The 15236-nt window shown below is 59.2% G+C and overlaps 2 protein-coding genes across 4 annotated transcripts in view; one reads left to right on the forward strand and one right to left on the reverse strand.

Annotated features, from left to right (window-relative positions):
• ITPR1 (inositol 1,4,5-trisphosphate receptor type 1) overlaps positions 1-13117 on the reverse strand; it is a 182875-nt gene extending 169758 nt beyond the window's left edge. For all 3 annotated transcript variants that reach the window (XM_071550192.1, XM_071550193.1, XM_071550191.1), the window contains exon 1: positions 13009-13117. The gene's annotated coding sequence lies outside the window, so the exon portion shown is untranslated. The remainder of the gene's footprint in view (positions 1-13008) is intronic.
• A 1284-nt stretch (positions 13118-14401) lies between these two features.
• Positions 14402-15236, forward strand: part of SUMF1 (sulfatase modifying factor 1) — a 34429-nt gene continuing 33594 nt past the window's right edge. Inside the window, exon 1 of the mRNA XM_071550199.1 lies at positions 14402-14676. Coding sequence (XP_071406300.1) covers positions 14563-14676 — 114 coding nt within the window. The 5' untranslated portion in view covers positions 14402-14562. The remainder of the gene's footprint in view (positions 14677-15236) is intronic.

Here is a 15236-nt window from a genome sequence, read left to right on the forward strand (position 1 = left end):
GGTCTGCTCCCCGGGCACAGCCAGTCCCTCCTGTGGGCTCTGCAGTGCCAACCCTCCTGCTCTGCCATTCCTCCCCTCCAGCAGCTCTTTGCTGGAAGCTTTTCCAAACAACCCAAAGCTGTTCTGTGTGGGATTTTAATTCTTCACCTTATGCCTGCAAATCCTATTTGTAAACTAAACCAGAGTGAATTTCTCTGGGTGCTGATGCTTTGATTTCCAGCTACTGGGATACAAATTACTTAATCTTTTGAAGATGCTTCTAATGATGTTTGTTTAGAGCAAAAAAAGCTCCTTGCTGTGCCTCGCAGTCCCGTGATGCACTCGGGTCTCCACTGGCATATTTTCTCTGTGCTTTAGTGCTCAATTAAATAGACTGGCAATTTTATATGTACAGAACTTGAGCAGCACTTTATCAAAGTCTTTTTCACTATCTTGGTTGTTCAGTTGCCAACAGAACCTCAAACTGCTCTCAAGTGCTTTGGCTTTATTATTGCAGACAGGAAATCCAGAGTGAAAGTTTAATTTTGCTTCAGTTTTTGACAGAAACAAGGCCAGAGTTTAAGGGCAGAGAGACGACAGAGAAGCAAACACAAAGAGCTGCTTAATGGCACAAACATGGGAAGAAACACCCAAAAACTGCCAGATCTGAGACTCCCCAAGACCAGGGAAGTCTGTGCAGGAATTAAATGGAATCAAGTCCTTCATATTTGCAAATCAGACCAGGCAAATCACCACTTTATAAATGCAACCAACACCTGACTCCCTGTGTTGAACTGGAAGTCCAGTGCTTGAATAATCTGCTAAATCCACTTTCCAACAAGATTTCTTGGCTGAAAATTGGGCCCTGCAGACTCGATCCAGCATTTCCAACCAACATTTCATGGTTTTTGGATAACACCCACCCAGCATTCTGTGTCTATTTTCACAGGTGCAGCTCACTTGAAAATCTGAACCCAAACTTGATGTTTCCAGTTCTTATTTCAGTGAGAAAAGGAAGGTTTTGTCCCTGAGGGCTGCGAGGAGGATTCCTGAGAATGCCTTTGGAACTGCCAAGGCAGGGAGGGAGGAAGTGCTTTATTCCAAAGCTCCTCCAGTGAGTAATCACAGGACAGAGCTCTGTCATCTGCAAAGCCTCTGACTTAGCAGATCTAAAAGGAGCTCTTTGCACACACCAGGAAAGGCAAATCCCAGGGATTTGGGGAGCTGGATGTGGAGCTGCAGCTTGGCATCCTGGCACACCTGCAGCAGGAGGGTCAGCACAGGTTTTATGCACATTTCAGAGATTAAATATTAAAAAATATATACCAGCACAGTAGGTTTATCAGCCACAGGATCTTGTTTTCCCTGTGAGTGCAGCCCCTCCTGCAGCCACAGCAGCCCTGAGGTACCAGCAGATTAAACCCAGGAAGGCTCTGCCTCACACAAATTATTTTTCCTCCTGCCACTTCAAATGCAGCAGATTTTCCTCCACTTCCCAGGCAAGATGGAGCTGTGGCAGAGGGGAAGGAGGAGCAGCTCAGCACTGACTTGCCCAAGGACAGGCAGCAGGGCAGGCTGAGAGCCCAGCCCCGAATCCAGGGCTCCTGAATGCCCAGCCAGCAGCCCCTCTGCCCCAGGAGGGACAGACAGACAGACAGCCAGCAGCCCCTCTGCCCCAGGAGGGACAGACAGACAGGCAGCAGCCCCTCTGCCCCCAGCAGGGACGGACAGACAGACAGGCAGCAGCCCCTCTGCCCCAGCAGGGACGGACAGACAGACAGACAGCAGCCCCTCTGCCCCAGCAGGGACGGACAGACAGGCAGCAGCCCCTCTGCCCCCTGAATGCCCACCCAGCAGCCCCTCTGCCCCAGGAGGGACGGACAGACAGACAGCAGCCCCTCTGCCCCCAGGAGGGACAGACAGACAGAAAGCAGCCCCGCTGCCCCCTGAATGCCCACCCAGCAGCCCCTCTGCCCCCAGGAGGGACAGACAGACAGCAGCCCCTCTGCCCTCAGCAGGGATGGACAGACAGACAGCAGCCCCTCTGCCCCCTGAATGCCCACCCAGCAGCCCCTCTGCCCTCAGCAGGGACAGACAGACAGACAGCAGCCCCTCTGCCCCCTGAATGCCCACCCAGCAGCCCCTCTGCCCCCAGCAGGGACAGACAGACAGACAGCAGCCCCTCTGCCCCAGCAGGGACGGACAGACAGACAGCAGCCCCTCTGCCCCAGCAGGGACGGACAGACAGACAGCAGCCCCTCTGCCCCAGCAGGGACGGACAGACAGACAGCAGCCCCTCTGCCCCCAGCAGGGACGGACAGACAGACAGCAGCCCCTCTGCCCCAGCAGGGACGGACAGACAGAAAGCAGCCCCGCTGCCCCCTGAATGCCCACCCAGCAGCCCCTCTGCCCCCAGGAGGGACAGACAGACAGACAGCAGCCCCTCTGCCCTCAGCAGGGACGGACAGACAGACAGCAGCCCCTCTGCCCCCAGCAGGGACGGACAGACAGACAGCAGCCCCTCTGCCCCCTGAATGCCCACCCAGAAGCCCCTCTGCCCCCAGGAGGGACAGACAGACAGACAGCAGCCCCTCTGCCCTCAGCAGGGACGGACAGACAGACAGCAGCCCCTCTGCCCCCAGCAGGGACAGACAGACAGACAGCAGCCCCTCTGCCCCCTGAATGCCCACCCAGAAGCCCCTCTGCCCCCAGCAGGGACAGACAGACAGACAGCAGCCCCTCTGCCCCCAGCAGGGACAGACAGACAGACAGCAGCCCCTCTGCCCCCAGCAGGGACAGACAGACAGACAGCAGCCCCTCTGCCCCCAGCAGGGACAGACAGACAGACAGCAGCCCCTCTGCCCCCAGCAGGGACAGACAGACAGACAGCAGCCCCTCTGCCCCCAGCAGGGACAGACAGACAGACAGCAGCCCCTCTGCCCCCAGCAGGGACAGACAGACAGACAGCAGCCCTGCTGCCCCCTGAATGCCCACCCAGCAGCCCCTCTGCCCCCAGGAGGGACAGACAGACAGACAGCAGCCCCTCTGCCCCCAGCAGGGACGGACAGACAGGCAGCAGCCCCTCTGCCCCCAGCAGGGACGGACAGACAGGCAGCAGCCCCTCTGCCCCCAGCAGGGACGGACAGACAGGCAGCAGCCCCTCTGCCCCCAGCAGGGACAGACAGACAGACAGCAGCCCCTCTGCCCCAGCAGGGACAGACAGACAGACAGCAGCCCCTCTGCCCCCAGCAGGGACGGACAGACAGGCAGCAGCCCCTCTGCCCCCAGCAGGGACGGACAGACAGGCAGCAGCCCCTCTGCCCCCAGCAGGGACGGACAGACAGGCAGCAGCCCCTCTGCCCCCAGCAGGGACGGACAGACAGGCAGCAGCCCCTCTGCCCCCAGCAGGGACGGACAGACAGGCAGCAGCCCCTCTGCCCCCAGCAGGGACGGACAGACAGGCAGCAGCCCCTCTGCCCCCAGCAGGGACGGACAGACAGGCAGCAGCCCCTCTGCCCCCAGCAGGGACGGACAGACAGGCAGCAGCCCCTCTGCCCCCAGCAGGGACGGACAGACAGACAGCAGCCCCTCTGCCCCCAGCAGGGACGGACAGACAGGCAGCAGCCCCTCTGCCCCCAGCAGGGACGGACAGACAGACAGCAGCCCCTCTGCCCCCAGGAGGGACAGACAGACAGGCAGCAGCCCCTCTGCACAGCCAGGCAAGCACACGCTTCCCCTTCCTCCAGAAGGGAGCTGGAAGAGCTGTGGAAATTCCCCCAGCAGGATGATGGCCAAGTTCATTATGTTCTATTCATACCATTTGCCACTTCACAGATAAATAGATTTTATCATACCAAGCTAAAGTTGGTCAGAAGTTTCTATTTTGTAGATGCAACAACAGTTTAAGAAAAAGCAAGAAACAGATAAAGTAACTCATTTTGTTTGCTGTAACCTCAGTAAATCCCCCAGACAGGGAAGCAAACATGCTCTATGTCTTTTTTTTCCTCAGAAAGAGGGCCTGCATTTTTTATTTGTCCAGTGCAACCAGAAATTCAGGTCAGAAGCAGAGAAGTTACACTGAGAGCAACATCTCAGAGAGCAGCCCCAGTGAGGGAACACAACTGGCAGCTCCTACTGACAGGCATCTGCAGGGAGCTGGAGAGGGAAAACCTACCACAGAGGCACTGCCAGGGGGGGAAATCAGGTTTTGTTCCACACCAAGTATGACCTGACAGCATCTTTTCTATCCCACCAGAAGGAAGGAGCTCCTCCTGAAGGTGACACTGCCTGGGGTCTATCCTTGTGCTTGGAGGAGCCCACCCAACAGCAGCCTCTGCACGAGGCCCCACCAGCACAAAGGGTTTGCCAGCGTTTTTCTATCAGGAGAGAGTTGGAACTCACCAAAAGGACCAGGACAAGCCATGTCGTGGGAAGAGAGAGAGCAAGCTTGGTTTGTAACACCAGCTGGAGGTTGGCCAAGGAAGAGACATGGCCAGGGAAGGAGAGAGCACAGAACAGTCCCAGTCTCAATTTGTGTGGTCATGAACCTGCTGAGGTTCACCATGGAACGGGCTCCTGCAGCACCTCTCACCTCCCTCCTCACCAGCACAGCCTCCTGCTCCTCACACCAGGCTCTGCCCTTCCTTTCTCTCGCTCTTTACCCAATTAAATACTGCCAACATTCTGCCAAGAGCTTCCCTTGTCTGTCCATCTTCGTGCCCCTGCCTGTCCCTGGTGCCCAGCACTGTCCATATCCATGCCCCTCTGCCCCTGGTGCCCAGCACTGTCCCTGGTGCCCAGCACTGTCCATATCCATGTCCCACTGCCCCTGGTGCCCAGCACTCTCCATGTCCATGCCCCTCTGCCCCTGGTGCCCAGCACTGTCCTTGGTGCCCAGCACTGTCCATATCCATGCCCCTCTGTCCCTGGTGCCCAGCACTGTCCTTGGTGCCCAGCACTGTTCCTTTCCATGTCCCACTCCCCCTGGTGCCCAGCACTGTCCATATCCATGCCCCTCTGTCCCTGGTGCCCAGCACTGTCCATATCCATGCCCCTCTGTCCCTGGTGCCCAGCACTGTCCTTGGTGCCCAGCACTGTCCATATCCATGTCCCACTGCCCCTGGTGCCCAGCACTGTCCATATCCATGTCCCACTGCCCCTGGTGCCCAGCACTGTCCTTGGTGCCCAACACTCTCCATGCCCACGTCCCTCTGTCTCCGGTGCCCAGCACTCTCCATGCCCACGTCCCTCTGTCTCCGGTGCCCAGCACTCTCCGTGCCCACGTCCCTCTGTCTCCAGTGCCCAGCACTCTCCATGCCCACGTCCCTCTGTCTCCGGTGCCCAGCACTGTCCCTGGTGCCCAGCACTCTCCATGTCCATGCCCCACTGTCCCTGGTGCCCAGCATTCCCTGGTGCCCAGCACTGTCCCTTTCCATGCCCCTCTATCCCTGGTGCCCAGCACTCTCCATGCCCATGTCCCTCTGTCTCCAGTGCCCAACACTGTCCATGTCCCACTGTCCCTGGTGCCCAGCACTGTCCCTGCCCATGCCATGCCATCCCTGCTCCAGCACAGCACCTCGGTGGGGGCTCCCTCTCCTCCATGGTGGCTCCGCCGTCGGGATCCAGGGCTGGGCTTGGCAGGATGTCCCCGGGCACACTCGGGTCCAGGCTGGCAGCGGAGTTGGCGCTGCCCTGGGCTGAAGGCTGTCCTGCTGCTGGCCCAGCAGTGTCCCAGTGCTGCAGAGCAGGACCCTGGCACGGGGCTCTGCAGAGCAGGAGCTGGCACGGGGCTCTCCGCTGTCCCTCCCGGACACCTCCGGCGGCTCCGGCGGCTCCGCTAAAACCTCCGTGCCGGGGACAACCAGCCCAAGAGGAGGAGCCACTGCCAGCACATGATGGGCACGTGTGGAGAGCCACTGGTGGCCTGGGGACCTACTTTGAGCCCTGCTGAGCCACAAAGCCCTGGTGGGCCGGGCTCCCTCACAGATGGAGGCTCCAGCTCCCAGCATGGCTGGCACCTGTTGGCCCCCCAACAGTAATTTTCCAGAATCCAAGCCCAAGTCATCCCTCTGAGGCAAAGGTTCAAAATACTGACCCATCTTTTCTCAAAGAGCATTAGCAGCTGAATGTACCAAACCCTGGCAGAGGAGCAGCCCAGGATTGCAGGGTCATTGCAGTGAACCCTTCAGATCAAGCCCCATCAGCCAGCTCAGGTCTGTGTCTGCCTCCATGGCCACGTGTCCCAGGGTGGGATGCACACAGGACACACCTGCACTGCAACCAAAGCTTTGTTTCCTCAGAACTTTTTGGCAGGTTTCTGAATTTCTGAAGAAGTGGAAAGGAGAGGGCCAGGCACAAAAGAAATGTTTGTAAAAGTTTTATGTGAAACTGCTACTAAACAACCACCACTAATTCACAAGAAAATCCAACCTCCATCCTTTGGGCAGCAGCAATTTTTTGGCCTACTGTGATCAGAAATTTCTTCCATGTACCTGCACAGAGATGATGATCTTCTGACCAGACATTGTAAACAGGGAGGACGAGGAGAGAATGAACAATTTGTGTCCATCCTGGCACGGGGATCCACCCTCCAAGCTCAGCACCACAGGGCCCCAAAAGCAGAGGCAGCACCCAACATCCCACCCCAGACATTTGCTTCATCTGACATTCCAGTTTCTCAGAGCTACTCCCCAGCCTTTGATCATCTTTTCAGACAAACAGAGTGGTTTGGGTTAGAAGAGACCTTAAAGCCCATCCCATTCCACCTCCCACCAGCCCAGGGTGCTCCAAGCCCTGTCCAGTCTGGCCTTGGGCACCTCCAGGGAAGGTATCACTGAGCTGTGAACACTCAGCCTCCTGCAACTGTCCCCACATTGGCATTCTGGCACATGGGGATGCAGCTACATTGCCACAAGCCACAAACACCAAGTGACACCAACTTCAGGCACAATTCCAACCCATTTCTCTCTCTGGAGGGTTAACTTGCTCAGATATGAAGTGACATTTTACTCTCCATATAACACTGTTGGGAAGTTCTGATCCAAGTTTTGAGAGGCTTAACCAAAACCACAGCCATGAAAATGAAACTCCTCTGAGTTCAGAGCCCACAGCTGAACGTTGCAGCTTTCCCCACTTGAATTGCAGTTCCTGTAGTTTCCATTTCATCTTTGTTTTTTCACAGAACAGAATCCCAGAATGGTTTGGGTTGGAAGGGACCTTAAAGCTCATCCAGTCCCACTCCCTGCCATGGGCAGGGACATCTTCCACTATCCCAGGTTCTCCAAACTCCATCCAACCTGGCCTTGGACACTTCCAGCAATGGGACACCCACCACAGCTTCTCTGGGCAAACTTTTCCCCAAAGGAATTTGATCCCATAAACCACAACTGCTCTGAAGACCTGGAAAAGCACATTCCCCACAGGTACAGGACAAACAAGAGTGACACTCTCTGCCTGTGGCTGCCTCTGCCAATCCATGGAGCAGCTGCAGCACCCTGGAAAGAGGGATGTGTTTCCATCCCCTGGCACTGCCCGCCCGTGCCAGGACAGAGAACCAGGCAGGAATTGCTGTAGTGCTTTTGGAGCATCCATGGGGAACAGAAAGCAGGCAGGGACACTGAGCCAGAGCAAAGCTGTGCTGGTCTGGGATCCTGCCTCCCTCAGCAGCCCCTGGGAGATGCCATGGGGAAGAGCACAGGGATCCTCTGGAATAGCTGTGGACACAGCACTGGCTCCCAGCCCACAGACAGACCCTGCTGACCCTGCCAGGCTGGTCCCTCAGAGCAGCCCCTGCCCAGCCCCCTGGATGGCACCCAGTGGGTTTGGGCTCCGGGTCCTGCCCAGACCCTGGATGGCACCCAGGGGGTTTGGGTTCCAGTCCCAGCACAGCCCGTGGATGGCACCCAGTGGGTTTGGGCTCCGGGTCCAGCACAGCCCCTGGAGGGCACCCAGGGGGTTTGGGCTCCGGGTCCAGCACAGCCCCTGGAGGGCACCCAGGGGGTTTGGGCTCCGGGTCCAGCACAGAACCCTGGATGGCACCCAGGGGGTTTGGGCTCCGGGTCCTGCCCAGACCCCGGATGGCACCCAGGGGGTTTGGGCTCCGGGTCCTGCCCAGACCCCGGATGGCACCCAGGGGGTTTGGGCTCCGGGTCCTGCCCAGACCCTGGATGGCACCCAGGGGGTTTGGGCTCCGGGTCCTGCCCAGACCCCTGGATGGCACCCAGGGGGTTTGGGCTCCGGGTCCTGCCCAGACCCTGGATGGCACCCAGGGGGTTTGGGCTCCGGGTCCTGCCCAGACCCTGGATGGCACCCAGGGGGTTTGGGCTCCGGGTCCTGCCCAGACCCTGGATGGCACCCAGGGGGTTTGGGCTCCGGGTCCTGCCCAGACCCTGGATGGCACCCAGGGGGTTTGGGCTCCGGGTCCTGCCCAGACCCTGGATGGCACCCAGGGGGTTTGGGCTCCGGGTCCTGCCCAGACCCCTGGAGGGCACCCAGGGGGTTTTGCTCCCCTGTGCACTGTCACCCACCACAGGCACAGAGGAGGCTCCAGGAAGCAAAGCCCCTTCTGTTTGTGTTGCTGTCTTAGCACAGACACTGATGGGAACACACACTGCAACACACAGCAATGCAGGTATTCAGGACTCAGGATTTACCCCACAGTCCCACTGTCACATTTACATAATTTTGGAGCAGCACATGATTTTCTCCCTCCAAACCCCCCTGGCCTGCAGAAGCTGCTGTGGTGGAGCTGCCTTGCCTCACACACACCCACGGTGAGCCAGCAGCTCCTGCACCAGCTACTACAGAGCCGTGTCCTCATCCCACCTCCCACAGCATCCTGGGCATCCTCCAGCTCCGGGCACAATCCCACAACTGCCCTGGATTTATGGGGTAGTAAAGGCTCAAAGGCTCCCAGGACACGCTGCAACCTGACACACCAGAGACTCCAAAGGAGTGTGCTGTTCATTGAGCAATCACAACAGAATAACAGGACCATGAAGGCTGGAAAAGACCTCCAAGATACCCAGTTTATGATACCACCAGGCCCTTAAATCATGTCACAAAGTGCCACATTTACTCTGTGTCTTAATTTCTCCAGGGATGGAGACTCCACCACCTCCCAGAGCAGCCCCTGCCAATGCCTGCCCACCCTTTCCAGGCAGAAATTCCTCCTGATGTCCCACCTGCCCCTGCCCCGGCCCAGCCTGAGGCTGTGCCCTCTCCTCCTGTCCCTGTTCCCTGAAGCAGAGCCCAACCCTCACCTGGATCCATCAGGGATTGCAGAGCCAGAAGGTGCCCCCTGAGCCTCCTTTTCTCCAGGCTGAGCCCCCCCAGCTCCCTCAGCCACTCCTGCTGCTCCAGCCCCTTACCTGGACACGCTCCAGCCCCTCAGTGTCCTTCTTGTCCTGAGGGGCCCAGACCTGTCCCCAGCACTGGAGGTGCCCCAGCAGTGCCCAGGTCCTGCAGCCACACCAAGTGCTGGTGCAGCCACAAATGAGCCCAGGTGGCCAAGAGCAGCTTCACCTGCTGGAAGAATTTGTCAGAACGAGCTACACCTGCTGAGGGCTCCACTCCAGGGCAGGTACCCCAGGAGGGCTCCAGATGTTCAGGATCTGTTTTAATCCAGCTTTATAGCACTGAAAAAGAAGTTTCAGCTCAATGCTGTCCACTCAGCAATTTATCATTAGGAGAGACCAGCTCCCCTGGCAAGACACAGCCCAAGGGAGCTCCTGCTTCCAGCAGGGATTTCTGGAGCCCACCCACGTGCTCAGCCCCTGGGGCAGTGCTGGAGGTCCCTGCTCACACAGCCCACCCCAAACCTGACCCCTGGCAGCCCTCTGGCCCTCTTATTGTGCTGCCACATTGTCACAGTCACTCAGCACTGTGTCAGTCAGACCCAGCCCTCCCTCCACACAACAGCAGGACCTCCTGGTTTGCAAGCCTCACTCCGAGCTGCAGTGCCACCTGTGAGCTGCCAGGACCCCAGAGCAGTTCTCTTGACTCTTCCACTTGCCAGACTTCCCCACACCAACACAGGTTTTTGAGAGGATTGATGGTGCCATGAGTAAGATCACATTACAGAATCTTCAGGGTGGGAAAAGCCCTCCCAGCCACTCAGTGCCATTTCCTTGGACACCTCCAGGGTTGGGGACTCTACCACCTCCCCTTCCAGTGTCTGACCACCCTTTCCATGGAGAATTCCTCCTGAAGTTACACTTCTCATTCATAAGCAGAGCCCACAGCTGTCCCTCACACTCTGTTCACCTCCCCACCCACCCCTGCAGCTCCAACCACCATCACCACAGCAGCTCACCAAGCACTCAGCCCTTCCGTGCTCTCCTCTGGGGCCTCTTCCACCCCCAACCATCCTCTTCAGGATTAGCACATCTTATAAAGATATACAATTTCCCACAGTGAAGCTCCACCCACGATTGCAAAGGCAAACCCAAGTTACTTTTGCTATTTGTTTACTTCCTAATTTATGAACCCCTGTAAGAGGAAACTGTTTTCAAGGTTTAATCATCATTGCAAAACAAGCAGATGGGGAGAACAAAACCTCATCTAAGCAAACACTTTAATCTCAGGGGGAAATAAGGCATTTTAAGGAGACAAAAACCCTGTTATTGGCAAACAAGAGATTAAAAAAAAACATTACAAATAATCAGCTTACTTGACAGCTTGTTTTGAACCCACTGGGACTGTGGGTTTATTTCCAGTGGCTCCTTTTGGTTTAGACACAATGAGCTCTACACCTTCACACCAGTTCAAGCCACTGGTTTCCACCGTGGTCAAACTTTCACATTTGCTTCATCAAGTGGTCTGTAACATCAAAATTTTTGGCCTGATTGATGCCACCAGCTTTCTCCACTCACTGAACACCCACTGTTGGGCAACCACAGCTCTGCTGCAGCCACACCACGAGCCCTGTTACTGTTTCAGGTCCTGACCTTACACCAGAAAACCCACCCGGCATTTAAAACCTGCAACATTTGTTGCGAGAGGAAACTGGCTGGAAATAAAGAACAGAAAATAAACAGCCATTTAGAACCTGCAACATTTAAGGTGAGAGGAAACTGGCTTGAAAGAAAGAACAGAAAACAAATAAACAGCCATTTAGAACCTGCGACATTTAAGGTGAGAGGAAACTGGCTTGAAAAAAGAAGAGAAAATAAACAGCCATTTAGAACCTGCAACATTTAAGGTGAGAGGAAACTGGCTTGAAAGAAAGAACAGAAAACAAATAAACAGCCATTTAGAACCTGCAACATTTGCGGTGAGAGGAAACTGATTTGAAAGTAAGACCAGAAAATAAACAAACAGCAAAGCCGGTGCCTGGCAGCCCATTAACTTGGAAACAGAGAAACCACCGAGGGAAAGGAAGGGTCAATGGCTTTACATCCCATCCCAGCACAGAGCTGAGCCCTGCGAGGGGAGCAGCTCCTCCGAGGGCCTTGGGCTCAACAGGTCTGGCAGCCCTGGCATCCCAGGAAAACTTGGAGCCAAGGGAAAGCACCTCCAAGGCAAACAGCAACACGCACACTGATGGAATGACCACACGCACAGGTACTGACCCTCGCTAATAATAAAGTGAAGGGGTGGCACAGACGCTGCTGCTCCGGGCACGGCTGAGCCAACCCATCCTCATCCTCATCCTCCCCGGGCAAGGCTCTGGGCTGGGATAGGCACGTTCTGCCTCCCCCGACCCGGAGCAGCGGGACTGCGGCGGGTCCCTCTGCGGGGATCGGGCACCGGACTACGGGGCACACCTGGCATGGAATCGCAGGGCACACCTGGCACGGATCGGCCCGCGGGGCACACCTGGCACCCGACTGCATCTGCACATCTGGCACGGAATCGCAGGGCACACCTGGCACGGATCGGCCCGCGGGGCACACCTGGCATCCGACTGCATCTGCACATCTGGCACGGACCGGCCCGCAGGGCACACCTGGCATCCGACTGCATCTGCACATCCGGCACGGAACCGTGGGGCACACCTGGCACCAAAGCGCCGGGCACATCTGGCACGGAATTGTAGGGCACACCGGGCACCGGACTGTGGGGCACATCACCTGGCACGGAACTGCCCCGCACATCTGGCACGGAACCGTAGGGCACACCTGGCACCGAGCGGACCGCGGGGCACATCACCTGGCACGGAACTGCCCCGCACAGCGGGCACGGAGCCGCAGGGCAGAGCCCTCACCTGTTGGAGGGCTCTCAAACCAACTCGTGCGGGCCGGACCGGCCCCGAGGGGCAGGCACGGCAGTGCCGAGCCGAGCTCGGGACAGAGCCAGGGCCAGTCCTCGCTCTGGACACATCCCACGGCTCCGGACACATCCCACGGCTCCGGACACATCCCACGCCGGAGCGCACCCGTACCCCCCCCGGTCCCGTTCCTGTAGCCAGGGAAACAGCCAAATATTTGGCCTGCGGAGCAGCCCCGGGACCCCCCGCACACCCACCCGCCCCTTCCCGCCGGCTCTGAGCTCTCCGGGTCGCCCCTCGCCAGGTCCCCCCCGGCGCTCGCCACTGTTTACATAACGCGAGCCATCCCCGGGCTGAGCGGAGACAGCGGGGAAAGTTGGAGCGGACACGGCGCTGCAGGGAGGGGACACGCCGGGAGGGGACACACCGAGAGCCCCCCGCCCGGGAGGGGACACCGAGAGCCCCCCGGGAAGGCACATGGATCCCCCGCCCGGGAGGGGACACACGCACCGAGAGCCCCCCGCCCGGGAGGGGACACCGAGCCCCCCGGGAAGGCACACGGATCCCCCGCCCGAGAGGGGACACACGCCAAGCCCCCCGGGAGGGCACACACACGCCGAGCCCCCCGCCCGGGAGGGCACACGGATCCCCCACCCGAGAGGGGACACACGCCGAGCCCCCCGCCCGGGAGGGGACACCGTCCTGCCGCGGCTCCAGCACACGGTCCGGCCGGGCATCCCCGCGGGCTCCCTCTGCATCCCGCGCTGCCCCGCCGCGCTCCATCCCTCCCTCCATCCCTCCCTGCCCGTTCCCGGCCGTACCTGGGGAGCGGTGGCGGAGGCGGCGGGGGGCTCTCCCTGGCGGGGGGCTATCCGCGGCGGGGCAGCCCCATGCCCGCAGCCCGCGGTGCTGCCCGGCCGGCCCGCAGCGCCCCAGCCGCGTGTGAGCGCCCCGCGCCCAGCCCCAGCCTTAAATACCGCGCGGGGCCCGCCGGGGCGGCGAGTCCTGCGGCACTACAGCTCCCGACAGGCCCCGCGAAGGAGGGAGGGACGGACGGACAGACAGAGAGACAGACAAACAGAGCCCGGGCTGGGGGGATGCGCGCACAGCCCGCGGCGGGAGCGGGGATGGGGATGGAAATGGAGATGAGGATGGAGACAGAGATGGGGTTGGGGATGGGGATGGGGTTGAGGATGAAGATAGGGATGAGGATAGAGACGGGAATGGGAATGGACGGACAGACAGACAGACAGACAGACAGAGCCCGGGCTGGGGGGATGCGCGCACAGCCCGCGGCGGGAGCGGGGATGGGGATGGAAATGGAGATGAGGATGGGGATAGAGATGGGAGATGAGAATGGGGTTGGGGATGGGGTTGAGGATGAAGATAGGGATGCGGATAGAGACGGGGATGGGAATGGGGATGGACGGATGGACGGACAGACAGACAGACAGAGCCCGGGCTGGGGGCTGCGCGCAGAGCCCGTGGCGGTAGTGGGGATGGAGAAGGGGATGGAGATGGGGAAGGGGATGGGAATGGGGAGGGGGATGGGGATGGACGGACAGACAGACAGACAGATAGAGCCCGGGCTGGGGCCGGGGTCTCCGCGCAGAGCCCGCGGGACGAGGCGCTACCTGCGCCGGGGGGTCCCTCGGGTGGGGGTACCGCGCACGGGACTGCAGGCACAGCGGCCGGGGGAGCGAGCACGAGTAAACCCCGAGTAACCCCCGAGTAAACCTGGTGTGGGCACCGCGGAGGAGGCGCTGCCTAAGCCTCGAGTGCCTGCACAGGTGCTGTCCCCCCGGCGGTGTCACCCCCGCGGTGTCCCCCCGTCGTACCCCGGGGGCAGCCCCGGAGCGGGGCACGGGCACGGCGCGGGCCGGTCCCCGCTGCTCGGAGCTGTTTCCGCGGAGCTCCGAACCCTGCGAGCTTCACCGGGGCTCCCCTTCGCCAAAACAGTGTCACAGGATGTCCCCGGCGGGACAGCCCGTCTGCGGTGACACCCCAGCCCCAGCCAGGGCGACCAGCAGCGATTGAAAAATAGTAATACTCTATTTATTTATTGCACATGCAATACTTTGCCCTCAGACATCAAGCAAGGTTATTTTCCACCGCTGTTCTCTGTTTTCCATGCCCTCCGGGTACACGTGGCTGGCTGGCAGCGCCAGGAGCTGTGCAGAGGTGGTGCAAGGTGTGCCCACAGAACAACTGGCACCAGGAGAAGGAAACACTTCCCTCCCTCATTGCCCCACACCCAGGTGTGCCCTGGATGACGGGCAGGGGTTGGGGTGTAGCTCTGCTTGTTGCTCTGCAGGGCAGTGGGATGGTGCTGGAGGACAGGACCAAGCCCAGCTCAGCTGGTGGCTCAGCCCAACATGAGCTCCCAGGGCACTGGTTGTCCAAAAAGCCCCTCCAGAGGAGGTGCAGCTGTGGCTCAGCAGCAAGGACGGGCAGGAGCTGCAGGCTGTGACTCAGGAACTGAAGCGAAGGTCAGTGCACAGAGTTTTATGGTTTTCCTCCATGGCTGCAATACCACAAGCCATTACTCATCAGGAATTTGGCAGGGTAGTGGTGCTAATATCATTAGATAATCCTAATGAATTCTTGTGTAATCAAATCTAATCTCTGGATGGGTTCAGCAGGCAGGGCCCCTGCGTGGCTGCCCAGGCTGGTGTGGGCAGTGACATCAGGACTGTCCCCGGGACCAGGGCAGGGCTGTGCCTGCTGAACGCCCCGAGCAGCTCTGCAGGCTCCGTGCCTTGGAGCAGCCTCAGTGCTGGGGGAGGAACCCGAGCAGCAGCAGTGTGGGAGAGAGCTGGAACAGGCTGCCAGGCAGGGCTGCTCTCACCCTTCCTGCAGGCATTTCTCTTCCAAGTGCCAAAGGCCACGTTTTCTCTCATGGACCACGTTTGTTTCTGGGTCTTAGTCAGTTCTCCAAAAGCTGAGGAGCTCAGAGAATCACAGAATCCTGGAATGGTTTGGAATTACTTAAAGCCCACCCAGTGCCACCCCTGCCATGGGCAGGGACACCTCCCACCAGCCCAGGCTG

This window comes from Pithys albifrons, chromosome 3 (genome assembly GCF_047495875.1).
Source record: "Pithys albifrons albifrons isolate INPA30051 chromosome 3, PitAlb_v1, whole genome shotgun sequence".
Taxonomy (NCBI): Eukaryota; Metazoa; Chordata; class Aves; order Passeriformes; family Thamnophilidae; genus Pithys; species Pithys albifrons.